Raw genomic sequence first — 17,410 nt, 5'->3', positions numbered from 1 at the left:
AGAGGCCTCCCTGACCGCCCTAAGTGACACCCCCCCCCCCACCCCCCGCCAACTCGGGTCTGTTTTCTTTCTTTTTTTTTTTTTTTCAACGTTTATTTATTTTTGGGACAGAGAGAGACAGAGCATGAACGGGGGAGGGGCAGAGAGAGAGGGAGACACAGAATCGGAAACAGGCTCCAGGCTCCGAGCCATCAGCCCAGAGCCTGACACGGGGCTCGAACTCACGGACCGCGAGATCGTGACCTGGCTGAAGTCGGACGCTTAACCGACTGCGCCACCCAGGCGCCCTGGGTCTGTTTTCTAGTACACGGGGGAGCGTGTTTCCTTCACCTCTGTGTCCCCAGCACAGGGACACACAGGACACATACGATGAGTAACCGTGGAACGAATAGGCATCTCTGTTTCCCTGGGGCGCGTTGCCCAGCAAGTGGAAGGAACTGTCAGATTCCCCTCCATAACTGTGGAGGGTCTCCCTTGGGCCACTCCTACCCCAAGAATGAGGGGGTCATACCCCTACCTCTGTCTTATCACACCCACCCCTTCCTCTGAGTGGTCCCAAAGGGCTGGGGGCTGCCTCCATCAGGGCTGTGGCCCTGGACATCTGTCTCCACGAACAGGCCTGGCAGGGACAGAGCGAGGCCCGGGGTGGGGGGGTGGGGGACCTGCGCACGGGTAACGCGGACATCAATAAATGATCGCACCAGGGATAAACAGCTGGGCTGTGGGAGGTGGGGTTGGGGGCAGAGTGCGCACAGGGATTTCTCGAACCTCAGGCAGGACTCGGGTCAGCCGGGGTCCCAGATGGAAAGGCCTCCTGTTTCCCAGCCGCTTCATTACCGTATTAACTGAGTGGCCGGCTGGGTCCCTGGTAGCCCCAGGGGGGGTGGCTAGTGTCGTGATTAGTCACAACTGGTGCCACCCCCCAACTCCCAGGGTCAGGGTGTGGGGGAGGGGCCGGGAGAGGGCGCCAATTGTGATAACCACTAACTACGTTCTCACTTGTTGAAGGGTTACCAGGTGCCTGGCCCATTTGAAGCTCTTTATGTGCATAATTCGTTCCGCAGGGCAGCCTCGTAAGATGAGTGCTATATTGGGCCCATTTTATGGACCAGGAAACGGAGACTCAGAGAGATGACACTACCTGCCTCCTGGGTTCTTGCCGCCTCTGTGCTCCCGGGTGTTACTGGCTGTGCAGGGAACCCTCAAAGGCCTTCCCTAAGGAGACTGGCCAGCGGGGGCCAAGCCCGCACCATCTGGGTTCAACATACAGCACTCCACCCTGCCAGTCGGTTGAGCGTCCGGCTTCGGCTCGGGTCATGATCTCGTGGTTTGTGGGTTCGAGCCCCGCGTCGGGCTCTGTGCTGATGGCTTGGAGCCTGGGGCCTGCTTCGGATTGTGTGTCTCCCTCTCTTTCTCTGCCCCTCTCCCACTCACTCTGTCTCTGTCTCTGTCTCTCTCTCTAAAAAATAAATAAAAACATAAAAAAATTTTTTTTTAAAGTTCTGTGGCCTGGTCCCACTGAGCGCTCCCGGCCGTCACCAGCAGGGACCCCTGGAGCTTCGTGAGGGACTTTTGCAGCCTCACAAGCTGTAAAGAAGACATTTGGAAAGAAAGGGAACCTAGGAGTTGTGAGGACCCTGGCCCTTTGGTTTTACATTTGGGGAAACTAAAGCCCGGAAGGGCTCAGGGGCCTAAGGGTCACACAGCAAATGAGTGGTGAAGTCAGTTCCGCAAATTGCCATGATGTCAAGCTGCGTGGGGTAACAGGTGTCTACGATTCCACCACCTGAGGGTCAGTACTTACTTCCAGGTTCCCGGGAGCGCACCGGGAGGCATTAATGTAAAGGGCTTTGTGTTAGCTGGGCTCATGTGCCCAGGGCCCGGCATATAGTAGCTACTCAGTTAATATTTTTGAAATGTGCGCTGAATGTCCTCCACAGCAGTGAATAAGAGAGATGCAACCCTTGCTGTCCCAGGGCCCACAGCCTGTCACCTCCATGGCTTGTGAGCCAGGATAAGGAAGGCTGAGTGTGTGTGTGTGTGCGCAGGGGGGGGGGTCCCACTTCTCCAGGGGACGTGGCTAATTCTCTTCCTCTTCATCCCACTGGGCTGACACCTCAGTTTTACTAGTCCAAGTTCAGACAGGTGATGAGATGCGTAAAAGCTTGCTGAGCGTGAGACGCTAAGGAACGGTAGTGACCGCGGCCAACGGCAACGGCACCTGGAATCTAGTTATTTTTCAAGAAGTGTCGGGGCAGCCAGTGAAAAACCCCACGTGCCCTCACAGCCAAGTGGGGTCTATGGCCATGAGTTTGCCCCAGCCAGCATTCAGTGTACTGGATGAGGAGTCTGGAGACCAGGATTTAGCTCTGGCTATCTTCTGAGCGTGTGACCTCGGACATACGACCGATTCAGCCCCCCCCTCCCCCCCCCCCCCCCCCGTCTACGCTCTGGAGGATGGGTCGGGGTCACCCCCGAGGTTTTGTGCCCGGAAGCTGCTGGGAAAGCAAGCAGGATGGCCACCGCCAGGCAGTGAGGCTGCTGTGGCTTTAAAAGGGCCCCAGCAGCAGCAGAGCGTGGCTGGCCACCTGCGGAGCCCCTCCACAGCTGGGAAGATTAGTCTCTTCCACAAGACAACACCCATTACCATGTTCCAATAGCCATCACTTCCGCTAGGAGAGCTACAGATGAGATATCGATTGTGTTGACCCCAGGCGAGCCCTTTCCCCAGCCTGAGAGGCGCGCCGAGCGGTTCTGTGCCTGGACCTTGGCTGCCAGGCCCTGAAGCCCCTCCCTGCAGCTGCCTGGGGCCTTGGGGTCCAGGTGAGGCTGGCAGTGGCCCCACCAGGTGGGCCTGTGGGCTGGCCAACGCCTGGGCTCTGGGCCTTTAATCCCCGTGAAGGGCGGCTGGGGAGAGGGGCGTTTCCGGGAACAAAGGCATGTGAGTGGGAAGGGACGGTCTGCCTAGGGCCTCAGAGGCAACGTCTGGCCAGGGAATGGGGACGAGGGGGAAGCGAGGCCGCCGTCGGGGCGGCCAATCTAATGCCACATCTGGGCCAGCGGTGCGAGCCCTGGGGCAGGACGTGACGAGATCTCAACCTCACCTTTGTCACTCGAGACTTCGGCCTCCCGGTCCCAGGCAGCTCCCCAGGTCTGCTCTTTCTCCCTCTGAAATTCAGGCACCGGGGCACTTGAAATGGAAAGGGAGGGGGGGTACCCTCAGGCCGGCGCCACCAGGAGTGGCCTGCCCCACCACGCCGCCCCCACCACGGCCCCGAGGCTGCGCACATAGGCCCCGCGGGAGCCAAGTGTCTCCGTAGAAATCAGCTGGGAGCAAGAGAGCAGAGGCAGGTGCAAAAGCTCCTTCATTCACTCGTTCTCTCCTTGACTCATTCAGGGAATCCCGCGGGGTAGGACCCAGCCACGGCCCAGAGCTCTCAACAGACGAGCCCTTGGTGATCCCTGCCACCGGCACTGAAATGGGGCGGCCTAGGTGCCTTTGCACTTTCTCCACTTTCTTGTTTGCCCAGCCTGCCTCCGTAAATTTTTTAACAGAAGCAAGGTGTTCTCCTTCCCCGCGCCGCCCACCCCCCCCCCCCCCAGACCCTATGATTTCTAACAGTCTCACGGTGGCACTAGGGAGCCTTCTGGGCACTGGGGATGTTCCATATCTTCATCTCAGTGGTGTTAACACAGATGAATACACCTCATCGAGCTGTCCATCAAAGATTTATGCACTTTACCGTGAGTGTGTGCATGTGTGTGTGCGTATATGCATTAGCGTGCACGTATATGGTGCCTCGACCGAAGCCAACCCCATCTTCTGCTTTTGAATAGAATGTTTGGCTTCTTCTAGGACCAGGGAGGCCTGGAAGGGGTGGGCCTGGCTGGCTGGCCTGGCTCCTTGGCCAGCAAGGAGATCCCTCCTTGTCTCCCCAGCCCCAGAAGGTGAAAGGGGTCTGGGGTCCCTGATCAGTCTGTCCTGCCCAGGCTCGGGACCCCAGCACCAGACACGAGAGCCCCTCCTTCCCCCAGCGGGGAGCTGGAGGAGGGACAGGGGGTAGATTTGGAAACAATAAGATAATAACTGACGTGAGATGGGAGAATTCACCCATTCGACACAATCTCATCGAGAACTTCTTAGCTGCCGAACCCTGTGCCGAGCGCCCGGTGATCCGGCGATGGACACAGGACACAGAGTCACTGCTCTCGGGGTGTCTGCAGCCTTGCAGGGTAGTTGGAACCCACCCCGGGAATGGCCAGGGCTGAGCATTTAGGGAAAGCTGGAGGATGCACTCCTCAACCTTGAACGCCAAGAAAGTGGCACTCGTCAGGGCCCGGGGCTCGTCAGCTCCGAGGCCGTGTGGCTGCTGAGATGCAAAAGGTCAGATTGTCGCAGGCCAAACCCACATCGAGGGGTGCCTGTTCCCTTGTAGGCATGCCACATGGGCTGACGTGGTTGGAAGCCGGGAGCCCGGAGACCTACGGTTGCTGCATAATAAATAAAGTGCCCCTACGAGGCGGACGCGGTTATTATCCCGGTTTTATAGCTGAGGATGCGGAGGCCAATCAGAAATACTGAAGAAGTCAGCCCGGGTCACTGGTTAGGAAGTGGCAGAGGCAGGATTTGAACCCAGGTCTGGGCAGCCTCACCTGTAAAATGAGGGTTCTCCTTCCCCCCCTCCTTTTCTCACCATGATGATGGTCAAGCTCCCACGGTGTAAAGGAGAAGAAAAAGCCGTTTGAACTGCCCACCCAGGGGGCACATAAGGGGCAGTTTTATTTGCAGTGACCAGCTTCTGTGACACTGGAGTGCCTCTCGGGTGGAGCAGTGATTGAGGCCAGGCTGTGTCCCGACGGCCCGTCGTGTGCCTCTGAGGGTCCCCTGAGATCCCTGGGAGGAAGGACCCATTATGGTCCCATCCTACGGATGGAGAAACCAAAGCTCAGGGGGACAGAGGAGTAGGCAGGATGTGGTGTGGGTAGCCTGTGTCTGGCCCCTGGACGGTCCCCCTGGCCCCGTCCCCCCTGCCTTGCCTATAGCTGCTCTGTGAGAGCCCTTTGCTTCACTCTGGCTGGACACCTTCCTCCCCCGCCAGAGGTTCCATCCAGCCCCACCTTCCCAGCCCATGTTCTTCCCCGTCCTTTGTGTTTTTTGTTTTTTAAAGTTTATTTATTTATTTTGAGAGAGAGCGAGCACAAGCTGGGGAGGTGCAGACACAGCGGGGGATCCCAAGCAGGCTCGGGGTGCTGACAGCAGAGAGCCCGACGCGGGGCTCGAACTCACGAACAGTGAGACCATGACCTGAGCCGAAGTCGGACGCTCAGCCGACTGAGCCCCCCAGGCGCCCCATCCATCCTTCTTTAATACTGGCCGTCTTTCCTCCTCACATTGAAACGTGATTTACACCTCAGACAAGATTTACCCATTTCAAGCATATAATGCAAGTTTGTTATGAAGCCCATATTAACACTGTGGAAAATTAATTATGCTATTATGTTAAGTGAAAAAAAAAATGAAATGTGCGAGTACACAACGTAAACATATTACATCACACGCATGAGAGCAAATGTGCATATGCAAACATGACTAACAGGAAACATAAAAATATTCACCCAAAAATTTTAGCTAACCTGTGGATGCAGAGGGGGCACCTGGGTGGTTCAGCTGGTTGAGCGGCCGACTCTTGATTTTGGCTCAGGTCATGCTCCCAGGGTCATGGGATCGAGCCCCACATTGGGCTCCATGCTGAGTGTGGAACCTGCTTGAGATTCTCTCTCTCCCTCCTTCTGCCCCTCTCTCCCCCCTCTCTCTAAAATAAAAATTACGTACACGCACGCACACAGAAAAACAAACCAAGAAACTAAAAGACCTCCAAAAAAAAAAAAACAAAACAAAACAAAAAAAAAAACCATGTGGATGCAGAAATGAATTTCTTCCCAACGATTTTCCAAAGTTTCTGTACTTTTCAGTATCACTCTGCTCGGTCACTCTGGCAGATCCCAGGTAAACAATGGATGTGAGGTACCAACAGCCCCATCTACAATCCAATATCTATTTGAATTTCCTGATTGACTTGAGAGCTGAGGACATGCCTGGAGAAAGATCTCCAATGTTGGGAATGACCTGATTCAGACATACCTGGACATCTGTGGTGGTCTGGGGGCCACGTCATGGAAGCCTATAGCCAGGGGGTGAGGGAATCTAGGGTCTCCCAAGGATAAAATCTACCCCGAGAGAAGTAGGGTCAGTCCCGGTGAGCCAAGCCCTGCAACAAGGTCTGTGGCCGGAAGACAGGGCGGTCCTAGTGAGAGCTGGGGGCTGTCGGTAGAAACCACCAGCAACCCAGACCACTTGGCCACATCCGCGTGCTCAGATGGGGCAGCGCTTGGTGTGTGAACCGCTAGGAGTTCTAACATCTCAGTGTCCAAGCAACCCTACTCTGGATCCCCTAAGGTGGTGGTGTCCTACCCACTTCTCAGTGGAGTTGGGGGTCCCTCCTCTTGAGAGCAGGGGTGGAGGCATGTCAAGCTTGTAGGTAGTGGCTGGAGAGAAGTTACAGGAAAAACAGGAGGCGAGTGAAGGCAGGAACCTGGGCTGTGGCACGAGGATTGGGTTGGAACGGCTCCCGAGTGCCTAACCACCATTTCCTCCCTGTACTTCGAGATCAGGGATGGGCTCTGAACTGGGGGCAGAGGGAATGTGTGCTTCTAAAGTTCCTTGGATGTGGCTTCTGAGCTAATCAAGACTGGGTGGATATTCAACATCCAACAAAAATTTTCTGAGTACCTGTTATGGACCAGACACGGTTTCAGCACCAGGGACACGGCTCTCTGGGTCTGACCCGGAGACCGGGTCTCTGCCCACATGGAGCTCCCTGTTCTGGTGGGAGAGACACTCAACAATGCCCAGGATCCAATAAAAAAATTATTAGACACACAAAGCAAAGCAACGCATAACGTGTCAGGTGGTGATAGGTAATATGGAGCAGAGAAAGGCAGGGGAAAGGGTATAGTAGGTGCCAGCTTGGGGCTCTATAACAAGTGAGACTTGTGGCCGTCTCGGGCAGGTGGCTCCAGGCAGAGCTGGGCCTGTTTGGGGAACAGCAAGTAAGGCAGGGGGCTGGACAGAGTGAGGGGGGCAGTGAAGGAGGTGAGGGAGGGAAGCAGTAGGGAGCCACGAAGGGATTCACAGGCCCTGGTAAACGGATTGCTGATCTGTTTCTGCGTCATAAGCAACCCCAACTTAATGCAACAGAACAAAACTGTATTCATTCTCAGGAGCCCAGACGTTGCCCGTCTGGGTGATTCTTCTGCTGGTCTTATGTGGGATCATTCAGGCAACCGCTGTCATCTTGCGGCTCGACTGGAGCCGGAGTTCCCATGTGGTCTCACTTCTGTGTCTGGTAATTGGTCCCGGCTGGAGGAAGGATTTGGGTTTTCGTGCCGAGCGAGATAGGAGACGTGGTGGAAACAGAAAGGATGGGAAACTATGCGACATGTGTTAACTGAGAGGAGAAATGGCCAAAAATGTTCCAAATTGGATAAAACCCCACAGATTCAAGCCCAATGAACCCCAATAGAATAAGCATAAGAAAACAATAACAAAGCACGTCATAATCAGGTTGCTGAAGACCAGCAATAAAGAGATAGTCTTAAAAGCAGGCAGAGAAGGGGTGCCTGGGTGGCTCAGTCACTCGAGCCACCGACTCTCCATTTCAGCTCAGGTCGTGATCTTATGGTTCATGAGTTGGAGCCCTGAGTCGGGCTCTGCACTGACAGTGGGGAACCTGCTTGGGATTCTCTGTTTCCCTCTCTCTCTGCCCCTCCCCGACTCGCACGCTGTCTCTCAAAAATAAACATTTTTAAAAAACTTAAAAAAGCAGGCAGGAAAAACAGACATTATACGTACAAGGACAAAAACGATGTTTGTAAAAAAAATTTTTTTTAATGTTTATTTCTGAGAGAGAGAGACGGAGCATAAGTGGGGGAGGAGCAGAGAGAGGGGGAGACACAGAATCCGAAACAGGCTCCAGGCTCCGAGCCGTCAGCACAGAACCCGACGCGGGGCTCGAACCCACGGACGGTGAGATCATCACCTAAGCTGAAGTTGGCCGCTTCACCGACTGAGCCACCCAGGCGCCCCCCAAATGGTAAATTTTTAGTTACACTAGTCAAGAAAAAACAAGGACACAAATTACCAAGGTGAGTAATGAAAGAAGGACACCGTTATCAATCCCACATACATTAAAAAGGCTTTGTCAGCCTACAGGAGGAAAAATGAGGCTTACAGAAGGATGCTCCTTCAGACAGAAGCAGCACTAAAAGCACCCTGAACCAGGCACCTGGATGGCTCAGTCGGTTAAGGGTCCAAATTCGGCTCAAGTCACAATCTCGCGGTTCGAGTTCGAGCCCCGCATCCGGCTTTCTGGTGCTTGCACTGAGCGCCCTTCGGATTTTCTGCCCACTCTCTCTCTGCCTCTCCCCCCACCCCAAATAAGTAAAAACATTAAAAAAAAAAATAACAGCAGTGTGTCATCGAGGTTTGAGAAAAGTAATGCCTACAGCAGCACAAAGGGAAATGTCCTAAGATGGCTCTGTTGTGAGATTCTCGCTTTGCACATGAGGCAGTACGGTATTCGTTGAAGGTAGTCTGGGGTTAAGCTAAAGATAGATATTGTGACCCCTAGAGAAACCACCAGAAAGGCAAAAAGAAGTATAGCTAATAAACCAACTACCAAAAATACCCAATGAAATCCAACAAAGGGGAGGGAAACAATTTAGGAGTGGAAAAAAACTAAATCTATAAATCTGTAAGTGAGTAACTTGGGTTTTTTTTTTTTTCAATGTAATGGAATGTTACGTAGCTCTTGGAAGTGTTCGAGAAGAGATTTAATGATGTGGGGAACCATTCGTGATATGGTTTTTTTTTGTTTTTGTTTTTTTTTGAGACAGAGAGAGACAGAGCATGAATGGGGGAGGGGCAGAGAGAGAAGGAGACACAGAATCGGAAGCAGGCTCCAGGCTCTGAGCCATCAGCCCAGAGCCCGACACGGGGCTCGAACTCACGGACTGTGAGATCGTGACCTGAGCCGAAGTCGGATGCTTAACCGACTGAGCCACCCAGGCGCCCCTGATATAATGTTAACATGTTAAAGTTTATTTATTTATTTTGAGAGAAAGAGCACGAGCAGAGGAGCAAAGAGAGAGAATCCGAAGCAGGCTCTGCACGGTCAGCGTGGAGCCCGATGCGGGGCTCGAACTCATGCGAGATCATGACCAGAGCCAAAAGCAAGAGTCAGACGCTTAACCGGCTGACCCGTATAATGTTAACATTTTAAAGCAGAGCATACCATCTGCTTTTAAAATACTTTAGCCTCGGGGCATGTGGGTGGCTCAGTCGGTTGAGCGTCAGACTTCGGCTCAGGTCATGATCTCCACAGCTTGTGGGTTCAAGCCCTGCATCGGGCTCTATGCTGACAGCTCAGAGCCTGGAGCCTGCTTCAGATTCCGTGTCTCCCTCTCGCTCTCTGCCCCTTTCGTGCTCGGTCTCTCTCAAAAATAAATAAAATAAAACGTTACAAAAATTTTTTTTGAAATATTTTAGCTTAAAGGACTCTGCAAAAATATTTATAAGCATAGGAAAATACAACTGTAAGGAAATAAACTAAGTATAAGCAGTGTTTGTAACTGGGTGGCAAGCCGATGAGTGTTAATTCTTTCCATAAAATTTCAATTAATTTTAGTAAGACGCAGCCTATCACGACATAACACGGGAGCCTTTGCGGGGCAGCCAGGCCAGCGTTTGGTCCTTGGCTGTTGCTTGCAGCTGAGGGACCTTTGGCAAATCAATTTCTCTGCATCCGTTGCCTCCTCTGTAAAATGGAGGGGACAGTGTCAACCACACGGTGTTTTGAAGGTCCGGGGAGACCACGTGAATAAAGCGTATAGCAAAGTGTTTGGCAACGGTGGTATTGAGGAATTCACCGATAACTCCGATAAGCAGAGAAAAAGAAGTTTCAAAGACAAAACTTGTTTTGAAAGAAACCCTCATTGGCCAAGGCAGGAGAGGGGAGATCAGAACCGGGGCAGGGTCCAGAGTAATCCGCACTCGGCTTTTGGTTGCGAGTATCAGGCACTCCCTCCTCAAGCTTAGGTCCCACACGATACTGGGTTATGAGAACCCCAGGCTGTCTTAGAGAATCCGGATGAAGAAACGCCACCACCACCATGGTGCGCACCGGGATGGGAACTGGGATTCTAACCCTGAAGCCACTCCTCCCATCCCCCTGCCTCTTGCTTTCTTCTCCCTCCGCGCTTTTCCGGGAACGAGGCATCCCAACCAGCCCAAGGGCACCTGGCCTCGCTTCTGCCTATTTGTGCCTGCTGGGTCCCTGGGAGCAAGATTCTGATTGGCCCGGCTTGGGTCAGGTGCCCAGGCCCGGCCCAATGAGATATGGCTGAGGGGGTGGAGTCACTGCACCGACATGGCCGCCTTGGGCCTTGTTTTGTGTTGGAAGGATGGGGGGAAACTTGTAGGCCCAAGGGTTGACACTAAATTCTGTGGCTGTCCTTTTCTGTTCTCTGTTCAGGCTTTTCTTCTTAACTCAGGGTTCCTCCTCCTCCATAATTTGGGCCACATAAGGCCACCGTGCTGTTGGGGGGAGCCTCCTGTGGGCAGTCATGGCCGCCATTCCCGGCTGTTCTCTGTGGGCAGCGGGCGGGACAGCTCCCCAGGAGGTCACCCACTCTCCTTGGTTCCCTGTGACATGGCACGGGGCCACAGTCGGTGACAAAATGCCAGGCTGACCCAGGGGGCCAAATCTGGATTCTCTGGGGGGTTTTTGCGGGAGGAGAGACGGTCCGATCCTTCCAGATAAACAGGGTCCCCGGCAAAAGGTGGCTTTGGTAGCGCTTAAATCACAAAGGTTGGTCTAAGAAGGGCACCGCTGACTACACAGTCTCACACACACCCTCTCTCTGCAGAAATAAAGAAACAAAAGACTAATGTATCTCTTTTTAATTGTCATTTTACATCTCCCCACTGCAGCCCCCCCTCTTCCCTTCCGTGCCCACTTCTGCAGGCTGCAGGGGAGCGGGAACAAAGCTGGGGGCTGGCACCCCCACCAGGCTGCCAGCCCGGGAGAACAAGTCACAATTACAAATTATCACAACAATTAGCGCCTGTACTTGGGAGATGGGCAAAGGAGGCGGCCCAGCTCCTCATTGTCAACCGGTCTATTTGGCAGTGACCTTGCTCTGGAGGCGATGATATTCCTTCAGCCTGTAAACCAGATTCAAAACAAAGAAAAATGTAAATTAACAATAACAACATGCACTCGGTTCAATTAATTCGGGCCCAACCCGGGTGGCGGGGGGCAGCTGCTTGTTAAGATGTGTGTGTGTGTGAAGTTGTCTCCCCCCACCCCGTTCCCACTCCTGCCCCCGGCCCCTCCTGCCCTCCAATCAGGATAGTGTAATTAATTTATCTTTGGGGGAAAACATTGCTTGGCATTGTTGAAGACAAAGCATTTAACTGGCAATGGGAGAGATGAAGAGGCCATTATGAAAACCCAATGTGTTTGGAGCCATTGAAAAAGGGTTTATAATCATAAAATACAGAGGGCGAAGGAGGCGGGTTGGCGGAGGTGATTGTCGGAGCGGAGAGCGCCCGGGAAGGTCAGGCTGGATTCAGCGTCTCCCTCGGTCTCGGCACCCGGGACAAGAGCCTGGATTTGGGGGAAAACGGTGGCTCTGTGCCCAGTGCATGTGTCAGGGAGACAAGAGAGACTCGTGCCTTCTACCCAACGCCAAGTCCCGAGAGAAGGAAGTTGGTGGCTAAGCACCCAGAGCTGGACAGACACACCATTTGGACTCAGCAATATGGCTTCCTAGCTGTGTGACTGTGGGCAGGTTACTTAACCGCTCTGGGCCTGTTTCTGGCGTCGCAGCTTTGTGTAAGAATTAAAGGAGACAAGTTAGGAGAGTGCCTTGGGAGTGGCTTAGTGTATGGTGACTGCTGGGAATAAATGACCCTGTTTGCCCTTGTACAGCCCGCCCCCCCTGGGCTGAGCACGTGGTACCAGTTTCTGGGCTCTTCCTGTAGGCCAGGGTCTGGGCTGCCAGCCCGGTGAGGTGGCTACGGTCAATGACCCCACACGGTTCCCGGTGGTTCGGCAAGGGCTCTGAGACCGTACTGCAGAGCTCGGATTTGAACCCAGGTCTGAGTGGCTTCAGATGGTACTCGCTATCCCGCTAGGCCATGGGGATCCACGTGGCTAGGGTGGTTTCCAGTTAGACCCGCAGCTCGGCTGTGGCGACGGGTGCCTTCTGGCCCGGTGACTCTCTGAGGCTCCTTTCTACCTCTTGGCCATTTCCCTTTCTAACCCACCCAGGCAAGGGGCTCCTAGCGGAGTCCTTCTTGCAGCTGGAGAGGGTGGGAGTAAGTGTCAGAGGCAAAGGGCAGGACCCGGAAACATGGAACCTAAGTATCCAGGACCCTCTGTGGCTCTTGGCTGTGCCTTCTGCCTCTTTGAGAATAGGAACAGGCTGGGTCCAAAGCAGGCACTGCAGACGCCATGGGCAGGGGGACAGAAAGGTGGGGCTTGTCTGGGAAAGGGCAGCTGAGGTCCCATCACTGCCTGCTGCCCACACCTGGCAGGCGGGGGGGGGGGGGGGGGGGGGGTGTTGAGGACCCATCAGGGCCCAGAGCCGCTCACCTGAGGGAGTTGATATTGATGAAGCCGGTGGCATCGATGGGCTCATAATCGCCCTGCACGTTCATGCTGCAAGGAGACAGTAGAAGCCTGTCAGCACAGCCCCCGGGCCTTGCTTTGCGATGTCAGAGGATCTCTGGGGCTGGGCACAGCTCAGGCTCCCAGATACCCGGGGTATTTCTGCCCTGCTGGCCCAAACCTTGGCTTCCCGTTGCATTTCCGTCCCAAGTCAGGAGCCCTACTATGGGCCAGGCACCGTGTCCGGGGCTGGAGAGCGGGGAGCCTCATCCCCGCTACACGAAGGGGCAGGTGGGGTCCCGGCAAGACCCTGCCTAACCCATCCACGAACCTGGTGCCCGCCCCACGCCAGCTGGCCACCAGAAGCGCCTGGTTAACCACTGCTGTTACCAGTGTCTCCCTCCCCCCCCCCCCCCCACAACCTTCATCTTCCAGATTCGACCTCTCTGGGGCTGTTTTCACTTCCCTAGCTTCCAAAGCCCCTCCCAACCAGTCCTTCAGGGCGGGGTGGGGGTGGGGTGGGGAGGGGCCTGTCTCTCAGCTCTGCCGCCCCCCCCCCCCCCGCCCCCCGCCACGGAGCTTAGGGCAAATATTCCTGTTCTTTGAACTTCAGGCTTTTACTTGCCAAACGGGGGCTCTCAATGTCATTACTTGGCTCCGCCCGAAATGGTGTCACTGCACCTCATGGCAAGCATTCACTGCTACTTGTGTCATTCATTCACTCATTCATTTATTTGGGGATCTTCTAGGCACCCAGGACCCGCAGGTGCCGAGGAAACGAGGAAACCGAGAGGGAGACGAGAACAGGGCCCGCGGGGCGCGGGTGGCACAGAGACGGGAGCACTCAAGCACCCACCTGCCTTCCTTAACTGTGACTGTGATAAGCTCTTTGAGGACAAGTTCAGGGGCGCTGCGGGTCTCAGATCTGTCTCCACACGGCCACCCTCCAAGGCCCCCCCCGTGGGCAGAGGACCCTCCTCTGTTTCTCACGCATCCTGCTCTGAATCAGCCCCTTGTCTTCACGTCTCCAGAACTCCAGCCTCGGGACAAAGCAGTCTCAAGGTTCTCAATGACAAGGGGGGCGGCCTGTCCCCTCAGGAGCCCTGCTCCCCAGGGGTGACATCGGGGAGGAGGAGGGCAGAGGAGAATCTGCGGGTGTTTTCGCCCTAAGGCTGTGCCTCTGGCTGGCTCTTTGTGGATGTGGGCTTCTTCCAAGGACCAATGGGGTCTCTGGGCTCCGCTGTCCTGAAACTTGTTCAGGACGTGGGCTCTGTTGCCCGACCCACACCATGCCCTTGCCCTGACCTTCATGGGGCTGTGAAGCTGCCCACGAACTCCCACCCCTCCCTTCCTCCTCACCTCCGCTGGCCCCTCCAGGTCTCAGGTGGCTGAAGCCACCAGGAGCCGACCAGCAAGTTCCCCTGTAAGGGGGAAGATGACAGACTTCGGGGGGCTGCCTCTTGCCCCCCGCCCCTGACTGGGAGGAGAAAAAGCCAGACCGAACTAAAGCATCAGCCTGCACGGATCCCTTTTACGGACTTTGCCCTGGATGATAAATGAAGCTTACCCCTCCCCCCACCCTCCCCCCACAAATTGTGGAACACGTTGCCGCCGATCCCCTTCAGAAGGACCCCTGTGCTCGGCCCAGGGAGAAGCCAGGGCTCCGAGCTTCCAGCTCCCCTCCATGCACACCTGCCTTTGCGACACCATCTCGTTGCACGTGTCAAAACAAACTTTCCCACTCCCCTCTCCCCCCGTCGGCCCGTCCACCGGCCCCAGCAGCCCCTGCAAAGGGAGGCCCACGTCCAGGGACCAACTTGTCCCGCAAGGCTGCCGAAGAGTTTCCGAGAGGTGTTTCTCAGGAGCTGAAAAACCTCTTTTTAAAATCGTGGTTTGGGGTGGGTGGGGGGGGGGGGTGGAAAAAGAGTTTACAATGATTTTTTTTTTTTTTTTTACCTCCCCTGACGGTCTACAGAAAACCTCTGTGCTTTTATTTTTGTTCATTCGAGTGGCTCTGACCTGCTCTATAATTACGTTACTTTCTACCTACTGTGCCTCGGCATTTCCAGCCCTGCTACCTCTCACGGCTTCCTCGCTGGTCCCTGTGACGCTGTCATTCAAGGGCTTTCAAGTCAGCGATGTAGAAATCAAAAAGAAAGGGGAAATGGTCGGAGACACAGTGAGAATAAATGCGCCTGCTTTTCTCTCTTTTTTTCCCTTCCCCTTTTTACTTTCTTCATTTAATCTCCCTGAGTGAGGCTGTAAGGCTTAATGAAGGGTTGGGCAGATTATTAGAGGCTGTTGATTCGGAGGGGGAGGGAAGAAAGAGCCAGAGAGAGAAAGAGAGAAGATAATTTGACATTTACCCCGACTGATCTAAACTGATTCGGTTATATTTATGGCTTATAGAGTGTTTAGAAAAATGGAAGGGGGGAGACGCTCAACACGGCTAGGAGAAGGGAAAGAGAAAAATAATATTGGCTGCCAAACAAAACTCACACACTAATTCCCAACGGGCCTCCCCCCCCCCCCCCCCGGGGCTGACCTAGGCCTGGGACCTGAGTCGGGGGAGTGGGGGGGCTGTCTGTCCCCACCTCTGGTTTGGCCAGATGACCTCCAAAAGGGATGCCTTGATCATCGGCGAAGGCCATGCTCTCCTACACGAGTGGAGGTGCAGCTCAAAGGCAAAGGCTGCCTTTGACCCGGCCCACCTGGGCTCCGCAGCCTGTCCCCCGGGGCCTTGTCAGCACCCTCGGCTTGGCCTCAAGATCCCTCCCTGGCTCCCTTGCCCTCTCAGTCTGATCCTAGCCCCCAGCCAGTTTCCTCCTGGCCTCGGAAAACATCCAGCTGTCCACCACTCTCCACTGTCTTCAACCCAATTTCTCCTCCCCTCTAGACCCGTGTGTCCAAGGGTGGACCAGGCACTCTCCTGGTCAGTCTCAAAGATGACTCACCCTCAGGGTGTCTGAATCCAAATGCACGCTCTTTCATCAAAAATTCCCTCAACCCAGGACTTGCCACCGAAGCGCGCCCAGCTGTTCGTGCTGGGTGATTTGTACCTCCTCATCATCTTCTTCCACGTCCAAGCCCTTTCGATTCTACCTCTTTTATTTAAATTTTTTAAGGTTTCTTTATTTATTCTGAGAGATAAAGAGTGCGTGCGGGAGGGGCAGAGACAGGCAGAGAGAGACAGGCAGAGAGAGAGAGAGAGAGAGAGAGAGAGAGAATCCCAAGCAGGCTCTGCACCATCAACACAGAGCCCGACGGGGGGGGGGGGGGGGGTCTCGATCTCATGAACCTGGAGATCATAACCTGAGCTGAAATCAAGAGTCGGACGCTCAACCGGCTGAGCCACCCAGGTGTCCCTCGATTCTCCCTCTTAACCATTTGTCACATCCTTCTGCTTCCCTCGGTCTCCAGGACCATCAGCCGGGTCCCAGCCACCGGCATGTCCCATGGGGTGCTTTATGTGCTCTACCCTTGCTCACTCCCCCCTCGCCCCAATCCATTCTCCAGGGCAGCCAGAAAGGGACCCTTGGGAAACAAAAGATCTGATGGGTCCTTCCCTTTAAGATCGGGCTCCGGGAACCCCATGCTCTGGTCCCTGGCCCCCATGCTCTGGTCCCTACCAGGCTTCTGGTAGTGCCTGGAATGTTCTAGGCTCTTCCCAGGCCCAGAACCCCCCTGGAAACTTGCCTGCTGCCTCTCCACCTGGTTAGCTCCTGTCTTTTGGAGGCCAGCTCAGAGGTGACTTCCTCAGGGAAGCTTCTCCACACTCTACCCAGAGTGCCCTGCACCTCGCCACAGCCTAACACCCCCTTTCCTCATTCAATCGATCGTTGGATTGGTGCCTTTCTCCCCATCTAGCCTGTAAGGGCCCCGAGGGCAGAGGCAGCATGTCTGTTCTCTTCGTGACCGTCTCCTCCGTGCCCTGCTCGTGCTCATCTTTGTTGAGAAAGCCCGTCAGAAGAGACACTGGCTGTGGGGGTCTGTTCCCCAGCTGGGGCAAGTGTAGGGCGCCTACCTCACCAGCTCCTCGTTGTAGAGGGACAGTGGGGACTCCCGGCTGAGGATGTACACTTGGCCCTTGAAGACAGACACCTGCACTCTCCCTTCCACGCGCTCCTGGGACTTGGCGATGCAGTGGCGGACGAATTCACACTCAGGGCTGTGCCAGAAACCTGCAGCGGGGACAAAGTGAGGGTGCTAGGGTGGCCCACGGCGCTGGGGTACCGCACGCCTCAGCCCATCATGGTGGACCTCGGGGGTGGGTCGGCCCTGTTCACTGCCGAGTCCCGGCATGACGCACACTTGTGGCATAAGCCCGCAGGCCGGGCCTGTGGCCCTGCAGGTCTCTTGTGGGTAAGGAGGTACCCTTGCCACAATCAGGAGGAGGGGAGCTATAACCCTCTGCCTCATGCCAGACATTCAGGGAGCACAACTGGCCAGGCACTGGGGACACGCGGTGAAGGGACGCTTGCCCGCTGGGAGCTCAGTCTCATGAGGACAGCGGACAGCGGTGGGGCAGGAGGCCTCCTGAGACTCAGGCATGTGTGTGACCCCAGCCTGAGCAATGGAAGCACCCAGCACGGGCAGCTGGATGGTGGCTCGGGTGCAGAAAGGCCACATGTGCGTGGCCTTCACCTCTCTGCCTCTGTTTCCCCATGTCTGGAGTT

The 17,410-nt window shown here is 55.1% G+C and overlaps 1 protein-coding gene across 2 annotated transcripts in view; it reads right to left on the bottom strand.

Annotated features, from left to right (window-relative positions):
* Positions 1-11,005: 11,005 nt before the first annotated feature.
* Positions 11,006-17,410, bottom strand: part of ASS1 (argininosuccinate synthase 1) — a 51,998-nt gene continuing 45,593 nt past the window's right edge. Inside the window, exons 14-16 of one of the 2 annotated variants that reach the window (XM_086684283.1) lie at positions 16,759-16,915; positions 12,720-12,785; positions 11,006-11,284 (exon numbers count right to left, since the gene is read on the bottom strand). In XM_086684283.1, coding sequence (XP_086540409.1) covers positions 11,239-11,284; positions 12,720-12,785; positions 16,759-16,915 — 269 coding nt within the window. In that variant the 3' untranslated portion in view covers positions 11,006-11,238. Of the gene's footprint in view, positions 11,285-11,577; positions 11,952-12,719; positions 12,786-16,758; positions 16,916-17,410 lie in introns of those variants that run through there. The other variant, XM_086684284.1, reaches the window with a different exon arrangement.

Source organism: Puma concolor, chromosome D4 (assembly GCF_028749965.1).
Source record: "Puma concolor isolate L17-30 chromosome D4, mPumCon1.1.hap2, whole genome shotgun sequence".
NCBI classification, from domain to species: Eukaryota; Metazoa; Chordata; class Mammalia; order Carnivora; family Felidae; genus Puma; species Puma concolor.
Note: the sequence above shows the minus strand (reverse complement) of the source record. Positions and strands in the feature narration are given on the sequence as shown.